At 42.0% G+C, this 12,553-nt stretch overlaps 2 protein-coding genes across 2 annotated transcripts; both read left to right on the top strand.

The window, feature by feature from the left end:
• Positions 1-856: 856 nt before the first annotated feature.
• LOC115366346 (target of Myb protein 1) lies at positions 857-9,219 on the top strand. The gene is made up of 15 exons (XM_030061741.1): positions 857-1,047; positions 2,264-2,348; positions 3,164-3,242; positions 3,501-3,650; positions 4,677-4,811; positions 4,998-5,147; positions 5,860-5,976; positions 6,687-6,820; positions 6,941-6,983; positions 7,161-7,296; positions 7,676-7,748; positions 7,843-7,918; positions 8,144-8,203; positions 8,315-8,354; positions 8,867-9,219. The coding sequence occupies exons 1-15, from the start codon at positions 975-977 to the stop codon at positions 9,010-9,012; spliced, it is 1,497 nt and encodes a 498-aa protein (XP_029917601.1). The 5' UTR covers positions 857-974; the 3' UTR covers positions 9,013-9,219.
• Positions 9,220-9,364: 145 nt separating this feature from the next.
• LOC115366353 (noggin-like) lies at positions 9,365-12,266 on the top strand. Its single transcript, XM_030061754.1, has one exon. It carries the CDS (start codon positions 10,142-10,144, stop codon positions 11,069-11,071), a length of 930 nt encoding a protein of 309 aa, XP_029917614.1. The 5' UTR covers positions 9,365-10,141; the 3' UTR covers positions 11,072-12,266.
• Positions 12,267-12,553: the final 287 nt, after the last annotated feature.

Below are 12,553 nucleotides of genomic sequence, written 5' to 3'. Positions count from 1 at the left end.
ACACACACACACACACACACATCATTTTTCTGTGTACCCACCCCTATCCTGCCATAGTGTGGGAGTGTGAAAACAGAAAAAAGAGGCTCTAATAATAAAGAAGCATCTTCATACACAGTAAGGAGCTGCATGAGGAAGAAACATTGTTACAGTCTGCAAAGCTGGTATTAGTGCTTGACTCCAAAGTACAGTAGCCTAGCTACTAATGTAGGGACAGTCAGCGTCATCATATTTGTCAAAGTATCCGATTTCTAATAGGTCAAAGAATTTTTTGTAAAGTAAATTCGCTCAACCTTTCATTTTAAACATAACTTTTTCAAGTCTGAGAGAGCAGATCAGCTCTAACCCGCAGTCTGTACACATGTGGTAGTGTCTCCAGTTTCCAGTTTTATAAAATTAGTCTCCTGGCTGGGAGAGTGGCATGTGCTGCTGATCCGGGCTTCAGGGCAGTGAGAGGAGACCAGACCTGTGCATTTCTGTGCAACATGAACAGGTTCCTCCAAAGCTCAGGTAACGTGGCGACAGGGACAAAAGTGCCCAAAAGGGGACGGACAGAGGGCGATTGGACTACATCCCATACCTGCTTGACTGAGACAATCTCTAGAGAGTGCAATCATGGGAAATTTTTTTTTTTTTTTTTTTTTTTTTTTTTAAAAAGGACAGACTGAGGCTCGCACTTAAAGCAGCCCTGGAGGCCCTTTGATGGTGGACCCACTGCAATAGGCCACTTATCCCTCATTATAAAAATGCAATAACTTGTACAGGTTTTGATACTCATACAGTGTAACGCTGGGATGCGCGCGCCACCCTTGTGTTTATGTGTAGCTGTTTCCTGGCTCTGAGTTTTCACGTGACCGCGGAGAGGAGCGGTGCGCTTCTGAAGTAGCACGCAGTGAAGAAAAAGGAAATATCAGGGTCTGGACACAGTTTGCCAGGAAGTTTTGGCATAGATTGTATGTGTCTAATTTTCGAGGATGTTTTCACTCGGGGAAACAATGGAGTTTCTAATAGGAAGCCCCTTTTCGACGCCCGTGGGTCAGAGAATCGGTAAGTCACATCGCTTTTCAAAGTGTAGGAGTTTGTGCGCCGCTATGTTTAATTTGGAATCACAGGCAAGCCGCTTCTTAGAAGAAACTACATGAATGTTTTGACACGCCAGAGACAATAAACACACTGTCTCTCTAAGATATAGAAACTAAATAAAACACACTTAGTTTAGGTTTTCGTGAGTTCATTCCCAATTGAGTAGCCTAATAGCATCGAATTTGACAGATTCATGAAAAGAAGTTTCTTGAGCCAATGGCTTATCAGGGGCGGGTCTAAATTCCCCAGATCTTGCATCTGATTCGTTGATAAGAGGTAATTGACAACTCATTGCTCAAGCTGTAACTCTTATGGAGCGACTGATGTTTTCCTCTCACTTCCTCAACCAGATAATGAGCTTTAACTGAAAAAAAGAAAGAAAATAATAGGCAATAGGCACACGTCAACAAGCATGCAAATTGCAAAAACTTTTAGGCAGCAGAATTTCCATTCGCCAGGCCATGTGGGAAGCTGCAAAGTGCAAAGTCAAGAAGAAACAGAGGTGTGAAGAGCTGGTGATGCTTGCAAACGCGTATTTTGTGTGGTCAGATGAGCAATGAAATAAGGTCATCCTCCCATCTCGATCCTCCCCTTCCTCTTATGTGAACCACTTTTGTTTCTCGCACACCGATGCCATAAATGCTTGGTTACTCCTGAGGCAAATGAGAACAGAAGCAGCTGACAGTCACATGAAATAGAGGGAGGTAGGGAAGGAGAAAATGCAGGGAGGGAGGGCCTACAGTGGATTGAAGCATGGGTGAGGGGTTGAAAGGAATGAAGGAGATTTAGAGACTTATGAGGGCCTGCTCAAGGGCACTAATGGACTCTAAGAAAGCTGGCTTTGATCACTAAATTGTTCAGGAAAAGACATTTTTGGTCTCATTTTATAGTATATTTGAATGTTGCACTGTAACAAGGTCTCAGATATCAGCTTGGATACACTCACTTTCACTCATTTCACTCATTGTCAAAGCACTATAAGCGTACATACCTATCTGAGCAGATCTATCTACCTAGATGCACAGATGAACAAATAGCTCACATGATTACAGACTCTATGATCAGGTGTGTTGTTTCCATCATAAACTGTATACTTTATCATGGCGAATATATTTTGCTGACCTGGCATGATTTAGGATTTAACAATACATCAATGCCTCTTGTTTTGTTGTGCTGACAGAGCGGGCCACCAGTGGCGTCCTGCAGTCGGAGGACTGGGGTCTCAACATGGAGATTTGTGACATCATCAATGAGACGGACGAGGGGTAGGGATGCTGTCATCTGCTCTGCTCAGTTACACTTGGTCAGCCTGTAAAGTAAATAGGCCTGTGGAGAAGCAGATGGTTCTGTTGTTCCTCTATTATCCTGGATCACATGTAATGATGATTGCTTAAAATCAAGACAGCCACAGGCACACTTCTGGCAAAAAGATCACAAAGCCTTTACCCTCTTTGTTGGTTAGTTCAGAGTAATTTTGCTTTCATCCAGTAGCCACAAACTGCTGCCATCTGGTCCCTAGATGTGCACACACTGTATGCTTGACTGCTTTGCGGCCCTTTGTTTTGCTTTTGTACAGCCTGCTGCGTCAGTGTGATTTCCTGAATGGTTTTCTTGCTTCTTTTTGCATCGTCACTTGATTTGTTGTGGCTGAATCATCAGCTTATGCTTAGGCCAGGGTTTGGTATGCAGTTTGGTTGGTAGTGACCTGCTCAATGCCGCTGTATGCCTGCAACGTAATGTGTTTTTTTAAGCGTTCCGTTGGTTTCACTTTGGGCTAGACATGCCCAGAAAAATGCTTAAATACTTTTAGTTGTTGTTTTTTTTTTGCCAGAGAAGTGCCATCAGCTCTTGTTTTCATTTTATACAAGAATCTCAAACAAAACATTAATTGACTGAACAAACAAACTGAACATTCATTAATACTTCTGCAATAACATAGCTCTGTATCACCTTCTGTTTTTTTAACCATTGTTCAATGATTTGGAAATAACTGTGACTTTAAGGATTTTGTAATAACTGTGAGTAAAATAGGTGCAAGAACAAGTAATCAGACTGATAATGTGTTTTTTTTTCCCTCCAGGCCCAGAGATGCAGTCAAAGCAATTAAGAAGAGAATCGTAGGGAACAAGAACTTCAGAGAGATCATGTTAGCCCTTACTGTGAGTGATCATTTACAGATGAATAATTTTAAGATTTTAATCATCCTCAGCTGAGTCATGTTGGGGAGGATGACACTCGTCCTGATGGGCTGATAAACCCAGAGGAGATGCTTTCAACAGTCATACTTATGCACGGGGTTAAACCAATACAGGAACCGTTAGCGTAAGAAGCTCATGTGAGTCCATTCTGGAGTGGTTTGAATCTTAAAGGCATTTGCTTCTTCTTTCAATGTTGTGCATTTGGTTATGCTCACTCAGGTTCTTGAGGCTTGTGTGAAGAACTGTGGCCACCGCTTCCATGTACTGGTGGCCTCCCAGGAGTTTGTTGAAGGGGTTCTGGTCCGATCCATCCTGCCCAAATTTAATCCTCCTGCTGCGCTTCATGACAGGGTGCTCAGTCTCATACAGGTATGAGCTCTCTCCTGTTTTTTCAGAGAATTCATATTCATTCATATTTTGATGCTCATTTTTGTTTGACTCTATATCTATTTTTTGTGTGCTTCTTAAGTGAAATGGCATCATGCAGTGATTATCATAGCTGGAATATCAACATTTGATAGCGAAAGGCTTTGTATAAACTGTACATGTTCTTTCTGTTCCATACTTGTTTGTCCCGTTTTTCTCTTCTTGATGATCTTTGTTTTGGCCTGTGCACCCTTCTGTATATCAATTTAGGAGTAGGCTTGGGCAGTATTTATTTTTTTTATTCCATCATACCTTCCTGACATTTCACTGGGGTATGTGGTATATGATGGTATCCAACAACAACAAAACATAAAATCTGAGCTGCTGGTGATAAAGGTCAGCATGTACTATGTATGACATTGTCTAGCCTACAGTGCTGTGTGTCTAATATGCAGTCAGCCCACTTAGAGAAGTCCTGCTGGGTTTTAATATTAATGGCCCATAGGATAATGAATAGAGAGGAAATAAGCGCCCTTCTTCCATAAATTTAGCATACCTCGCTAGAAGACCCAACACATCTGTGGACTGAAGGGAGATGATGTGCGGGTGGTGGTGGCAGCTGAATAAAATTGTGTGGCTAATAAACTGCTTTTATAGTTGGAAGAGGTCATCTCAAGATAAAGTTATATGGGGCAATCACTGGGACTAAACCCAAAATACAACCAAACAGGGGCAGAGGCATTTTTCTTATTTACTAGTCCTGTAATGTTATCCCCACCACTCACAGTCACCATCTTTCTCAGCTCAGCTGCCTGTTCCACCAGTAGAGACGGACCTCTGGCAGTATGTGCTCTGCACTACAATACATCACCTCTCATCAGTTTAATAGAAAGAGGATTGTCTCTATTGTTGACAGTATTGAAAATCATATCTTTGGTCTTTCCCTGGTATACCGTAATACCTTGATAAGTTGCCCGAGCCTATTTAGGAGTTGCTCATGCTGATTATATTCTCTCTCCCTTTGCTCAGTCATGGGCTGATGCATTTCGTAACTCTCCTTCTCTGGCGGGGGTGGTGTGTGTGTATGAGGACCTGAGGAGGCGAGGCCTGGAGTTCCCGATGACGGATCTGGACGCTCTCTCGCCCATCCACACTCCACATAGGGTGAGATTGTTCTCTGATCCTACACTTTCCGTCCCTGGTCCTGCCTCCACCTGTCTAATGATCCACTGAGAATCTGTCTAGTGACAACACGATAGAGAATCAAATGTGTACACACCTGTATTCCTCTATCTCTCCATCTCTTCTTCACAACCTTCTCCATTGTCTGCCTCTGCCTTTGTCTTGTAGAGCATTCCAGAAAACGGATCTCCTGAGGCGGCCACCGTCACAGCCACTACACGTCCATCCCAGCCGCAAGCTCCCTCCCATGCCCCCACTCAGAGCACTTCGCCGCCCATCCAGCCTGGTGAGGGGCCCGTCTCCGTCTCCCCTGAGCAGGTACCACCACCTAAAAACACAGAACAAAACTAAAGCAGTCAGGTATGATTGCATACCTAAGGACATAAGGATGAACACCTGTGTGACACAAAGCTACTGTAAAAACATTCAACAAAATATGCTAGAGCATTTATACACATCTCCCACATGAATAACAATCATATTCCACCATTTGTCTACAGCTACAGGCATACGATACGTTTAATAACAAACAGATATAATAGTCCAACTTTAGCAGTGGATTTATAGTAGCTTTAGCGATGCATGTCAACAAAATGACCATTAGATGGACTGAAGCATTCAAGCTCAATTGTACTGCTATTGTGTTTTCTTGTGTTATGTGTGTCTACAGTTGTTGTTTTTTTATTTCCCCACATTGAAGACTATAGATACATTTCCTTAACATTTTTAAAAACTTTATTTATATGGAACCTTTCATGCAAACATGCAGCCCAAAGTGCTTCATCGGGCAAAATTTAAAATGTTCATATTGTACACAGAAGTAACCTTTTAAATTGAATTAATTTGGTGTGACTGCCCTAGGTTGTCAGTCAGGCTGGCTTTGTGTTGCGTTATGCAAGATCAGTCTTTAATAATAATCCACAGTGCATTTCACTAATGACAGCACACTGTAATGCCGATGTCAGTTTGACTGCTTGAGGTCGTGTGTGTGACGTTGACCGCTGCTGACTGTGGAGTTTGTTGTGAGCAGGAGCAGAAGCTGCGAAGCGAGCTGGCGCTGGTGAAAGGAAACCTCAGTGTGATGTCTGAGATGCTGAACCAGCTCACGCCCGGACAAAGCCAGCAGGACGATGCAGAGCTGCTGCAGGTGTGTGTGACTTATAGCCTGGATGAAAGGAAAAATCCACCTGAAAACAATTTAAAACTCTTCAAAACAGCTTTTGGTAATGTACATCACATTTCTGGGACTATTTTATTGGTTGGTGGTGTGTTTTTATTATTCCCATGGATAACTGGCCAAATGTAGATGGAAAAAAAATCTATCTAAAACAAGTGGCAGCCATCAGGTTTTGGTGTCAGTCCTTAAGATTCAAATGGCAAGAGCTTCTTTGCTGCTTACTGGTTCTCAGCTGGTGAATCATCGTGCAGAGACAGACCCCAGGTCATTTGAGAGGAGCATGGACGTAATGGTCCAGAAAAGAAAACCAAAAAATAATCATGTTGTGTTTTATGTTGCAAAGCCAAAGACAAATTTTCACCTTTTGGTGGGAAATAAAGTATCTATTTTAATTGATCTCATCTTAATTCAAAAATAATTTTTTAGAGCACAAAAATAAGAAAAGTAAATAGAAGAAAATTCATAAAATTATTAAACCCTGTAAATATATGAAAATATTAAAAAATAAAAAATGTTAAAAATACCAACAAATTATGCAATATTTTATCGTAAAAATTAAGAAATTGGCCAGGAAAACCTGAATGAAGCATTTGAATGAGTATCGTATATGCATTCACTGTTTGGATGAGTGTCTACAGTTTATCATGAGCCCTCCTCTTCCTCCTCTTTCGTCCCAGCAGCAGTTATACTCGGTGTGCAAGAGCATGCAGGCCCGCGTGGTGGAGCTCATCCCCCAACTGCTGAACGAGGGCTTCATCGAAGAGCTGCTCATGGTCAACGATGACCTCAACAACGCCTTCATCCGCTATGAAAGGTGCGTTTTCAAAATATATTTCATTTTGTTTTAAGGAAATTTTAGTTTTCTGTTTCTTAAGTAATTATACCCCATTAAGTTTTGTATATCTAATAAATTGTCATTATAACTTCCATGTAGGTTTGAGAGACTTAATAAGGCACAAAGTACAACCACTGAGCAGGTAAGAAAGGTCTTTAATTCCTCTTTTCTGTAGTTACAGAGTTTCCTTTCCCATTTCCATTTGCTCCTAACCCTGAAACTGAAACAGAAATGATGTGTACCACAGAACTTTGGTTAACCAGTCATACAGAAAGATGTAACACCAGCCGTGTCCTGTCTTCATCTCTTCCTTCCCTAGCTGAGCTCTGCCAGCAACTCTGACCTCATCGACCTCAGCCCTGCGCCTCAGGCTCTCAGCCAACCAGCAGTCATCAGTACCACCAGCCAACCAGCAGTCAGCGCTCAGGCCAATCAGAGGCAAGCGGCCAACCACAGTGAGTAAATTCTATGTAACATCTGCTTCATATTTGGATTGCTTTGCAACTTCAAAAGCTACACACTTAACAAATAATCTAATTAACTCCTAATGTCAGAGCAGCTTTTTAACATATATCAGCATGGGCTGGACCACAGCTATGCAGTGCTGCACCATGTTGCTGCTCACATCACTTTGAACATTGCAGGTTTGATATGATGAGACGGGCAGGGGAGGGGCTGTTCAAAAATCAGACGGTGTTATCCTCCAGTGCTGGTCTTATAGTTTATTCCTCGGCTCAGGACTTGGACCTGTGCTGAAGTGTGTAACGTCAAAATACGGAAGTTGTTTTTATTAAATTGTAGCTTTAAAACTTGTCACCTGCTGTCGTCCACCAGCTGTAGCAGAGGAGGAAGAGTTTGACATGTTTGCCCAGACCAGAGGCAGCTCGCTGGCTGAGCAGAGGAAAAGGTGAGAGAGTGGTGCCAAGCAGTGACACAACTAAGCACACTGTATCATAATTCATGCTCCTGCTGCATATGTGTGTGTCCGTGTGTGTGCTCAGTGTCAGGTATGAGGACCCGCGAGCTGTGGAGGGACTGGCCGGAGCCCTAGACTCCAGGTTGCAGGTGACAGGAGTGGTGCGTATTACAGAAAACAAGGATACAAGGATACAAGGAAGTTTACTGGTCATTATACAACAGGTTGTATAATGAAATTAAAATGTGGTTCCCTCTTTATTGATTAACTGATTGTATAAAAAGTAAAATTATTAAACATGGAGGAGTGCATAACTGGATTGAGCCTGAATCAGCCAATACATTTGCTGTTCAAACTCTGGTTTATCTCATTTATCTTCCTTCTAGATGCCTTCAACAAAAAACTCTACACTGGAAAATATTGACAGATGGTTATCCTCTGATACGGTAAGGGGAAAGGGAAGTATGCCTATCTGTATCTGTCTTGTTGAAACATTCACTGTTTGATATCTAGAAAAAAGTATAACATGATGTTATTTTTCCCTTTATGATTTGCAGCAAGAGCAATCTGCAGTTTGTGAGGGAGTGTCCAGTGAAGGTATGCCCCTTTCTCTTTAATGTCCATTACTGCTAACTGAGTGTGAACATAAAACTTCATAATTGTTTTCATGTCGCTTACTTCCTCTTCCTCACACACACATGCTCAGCAGTGGTGACAGAATCAAATGTCACAATATTTTAGAGTGAACACCTCAATATCGAAATTGTAACATTAATCTGTGGATGAGTTTTTGTATTTTCATAAAGTATTTGCCATAGAAAGTAGTCAAAATGATGAATGCTCATTAGTGATCAGTAATGTGATTTCAGTAATTAGAAATAAGAAATGTGGACATGATCAACAGGTAAAAGTCAAAACAGGTGAATAAGTTAATAAAACTGTATCGCTTGACTGCAGTTAAGGTGGTTAAGTTTTGTCATGACATTACCATGGCCAATATGAGGAATATGATGATGTGATATATTATCTGGCATTGCAGTATTCACATTATATGATATGTTGCTCAGCACTGACACACACACTTATCTAACCCTCCCTCTTCCTTTCAGACTTCGACATGTTTCTGGAGGAGAGGACGAAGGTGGCAGAGCACAGCGGCCAGACGGCTCGCAGCACGCCGAGCTCCACGTCCAGACTGCCGCCACAATCCGCCCGGCAACAAGAAACCTCTCATGACCAGCTCTTTTCTCTCTGAGTTTGGGAAGGCTCAAAAAAGAGCGGGGTGAATTTAAAGGTCAACATACATTTGCCATATCGTAGGAATTAAACTGTTTTTGTCCCAAGTCAGGTTTCTCTAAAAGTGCCTTTGGTGCCTTGTGATCGCTCTCTTTGACCAAAATGAAGTCGAATCGTGCCACTCATCTTCAAATAATATACATTATACGTGGTACCTTGTACTGCACAAAACAAATCTCCTTTCACACACCGACACAAGGTGTATGTAACAAAAGTTGACACTGCAGAAATACTGTCAACTCATTACAGAGATGCAGTATTTCCCTCTAAATTCTGCCATTTGTTAGTATGAAGTACTTGATATGAAGTATTTATGAAAGTTGCTGTCATGACATTGATCTAAACAGGTGTTTACAGACAGGTATTATGTTAACATAGAGTATATTTGACATTTGTCATTATGTGCTGTTGAGCCAGACAGGTGATTTTGTGGACATAAATAAACGGGGCATTGCCCTGATGAACATGTTTCACTTTTATTTTGCGATATCAAGATGAGCTTGGAGTGGAGTTTTTCCTGAAGTCAGGTTTCTAACTAATTTCTGAGCTGTAGATGAAGAGAACTGTGTGTGAGAACTGTGACTTGTGAAGATATTGTGTCTGAGGATACAGACATAACCAAAATGAGGCCAAATCATGCTTTCCCTCTTGTCTTCATGCTTGCTGTGAAATGTGGAATATTGCCGTTTTCATTCCATGTAAATGACAGCTCAACTACTGTGTAATTTAATTTGCCCAGTGGAGACATAAATAGGAATATATTTTTTTTTTCTTTTTGCCAGTAGCTACCAACCTATTGCATAAAACATAAACATTTAAGGGTCAGCATTTATACCGCATTGTCAAGTTAGCCAAAACACCAGAGCCTTGACTAAGAAGTGGGAGCTCAGGTGTGTTCCAGCCATACTGAATACTATGTCTGCTGTTTGTGTGATAAGGCACTAATATTCAGTGTGTTATTGTGCCAAAGCTCAAGGATGTCTGGAGCTAGGCACATGGAGTCCCTGAAACACCCACTAATGAGAAGACGCAACCCACGACTGAGTGGGAGAACTGGCAGATACGAGGAGTAAGACGTGATTTTTAAAATGCTTCTCATGCTAAGACCTAAGACCATGTTCAGACCAGCTCCCTGCTGTGGAGTCTCTCTCTGCTGGATTTATATATCTGTCCTCCTACATGGAACCACAAGCTCTGCTTCAACCACTCTGAGCCAGCATCAGCTCCTGAATGTGACTGTTGTTCAGGACAAGAAGGGCGCAGACTGGGAGTCGCCATTTCTGCAGCTGAGAGCCTGGTTATCATCTTATTCCCGGCCCATTCGCCCATATTCCCTGCTGACAAATGGTGGAGACTACCAGTACATGCCCAAACCTCAACACCAACGCCCGTCTCGGCTGATGCGTCTTCTAGGACCCTCTTTCAACCCATTCTGGATGTCTGTAGAAAAGCCCTCTGAAGCCTCTGGGGTCTGGACATCAGAGGCAGGTCAGAGTGATGGTCAGCCTGTGTTCCGTGGTGATACACCCCCTGCATCAGTGCCAAATTACACGACTGCCAGAGGAAGATTCAACTTGAGTGCTTCTCCAGAACTGACGGAGGCTGCAGCAAACTACCAACGGAAGCTGGAGAAGGAAGTCACAGATGTGGATCTTGGTTCTCTGCCCCCAGATGTCGCCACAGCAGTGCGAGACCGCTTAGTCCGCATGGCCTCGTGTGGGCTCTGCTACCAGTGGGTGAATCTGGGTCCAGCTTTCTGGCCACGCTGGCTGAGGCAGACTGATTGTGAAAAATCACATGCAAGTTGCTCATTTCCCAGTGGGATGGAATGCATGCGGGCTCAGACAACACACATCAGGTTACTGGCTTGGCATTGCTGGCAAAGTGAAGAGGGTGAAGTGAAGGCTGCTCAGCCCGATGGCAGCACTGAGATGGGAACAGGTGAAGCGAAGCAGAAGTGTGTATGGAGGAAGGTGCCCTATCCTGTGGTCACAGCATGTAAATGTGCATGTAAATGAACTCTTTTATCTCCTGTTGCTCAGGATTTTTATTCCCGTCTGTATGCATACCACGTTTTTTTTAGATTTTTGCCGGCATGATGTTACTGATGTGAAATGTCTACAGGTTTTGTTTGATGATTTTTCAAATCTAAGATCATTATAGCTGCTTTAAATTGCCTTATAAGATAGTACATGAACTTTAAAGTTATTTGCTATGAGCTGGATATAATAAACATCTTAGATCTTGATGGTTGGCTGCTAAAGTCTTTATCAAGTCTCTTGCACACCTGACAGGAAATGCTTAGTGACAGGTATGTAGATAAAAAGGATAATGTAAAACATCAAATATTTTTTTATATTTGATGTTTTTCAAATTCTCTGTCTTTACTGAGCACCAGCTGCACTTTCAACACCATGTTTTGAGATCATGCAGTTGCACACATTTACACAGGGACTTTCCCAGTCACCTGCATGGAAAACTCACTAGGACTAGAATAATTCACTTTCCCCACCCAGTTTCTGAACTGCTCTGGGGATTTGAACCAGTGTCCTCTGGGTCACAAGCCTGATGGTGGTGTGGGTTATATTAAACCAGCATTATTTGTACAATCTTTTAGTGAATTTAGGATGTGCTGTGTTCGTTTCATATGGGAAAAACTCCCCTTGACCAGTAAAATCAATGATTTAGACATGTCAAAAGCTGCCAAAAACTCCTGTGTTTGAAGTTTCCAATTCAATAAATTCAGTTCAACACAACTTGACTAACCCCAGAGAAGTAATTCATTTTGGGACGACAGTGTACGAGACACAGACATAAACAGTCCCACTGTTTCTTGAGACTGGTTGCTCCTGGTCAGCTGTATGCACATCTGCAGGGAGTGGTAGGACTTGATCTGTTACAAAACTCCAACATTACAACATCAGCTTTCTCAAAACCCAGTAAGCATCTGTATCCTGTCATGCCATTTCATGAGCTGTGATGGCAAAATAGGTCAGAAGAGCTTTTTGTTTTATTTGAAATACATCAGTCCATGAAACTAAAAATAATTAACTTGACTGTAAGATGTTAATCTCAGAATTCGGGACGCAGAAGAAATCGTAGTCCATCACCAAACCCAGACTTCCTCAATAGTATTTATGTCCTGAGGGATAAAGTTAAAAGCATTTTCAGGTACCAAAGCTCACATGTACCGAATTTCAAAGACGACCTGAATGCAGCATCACGCTGCGTGGTGCACAACACCCTGAACCCTGGCAACAAATGACTGTAAAATAAATGTACTTCAAAAATGTACACATAATCTAGTTTGTGTTGTTATTAGACATTTTATTTCAACTCATTTTGCTTCCAGAAAATTAAAATCACTTTGAAGCCTTTTTTTTCCCCCACCAGGTCGATTTTGTGATTATTTCAATGAGGGAAGATTAGGGCGATGTGTGAAAATGTTACTTACGTTGTGACATTACTAAATGAGAATTACGACAATAACCTCAGGACTA

The sequence above is a fragment of the Myripristis murdjan genome, chromosome 1 (genome assembly GCF_902150065.1).
Source record: "Myripristis murdjan chromosome 1, fMyrMur1.1, whole genome shotgun sequence".
Classification (NCBI taxonomy): Eukaryota; Metazoa; Chordata; class Actinopteri; order Holocentriformes; family Holocentridae; genus Myripristis; species Myripristis murdjan.
The sequence above is the reverse complement of the archived record's forward strand: the minus strand, read 5'-3'. Positions and strand labels throughout refer to the sequence as shown.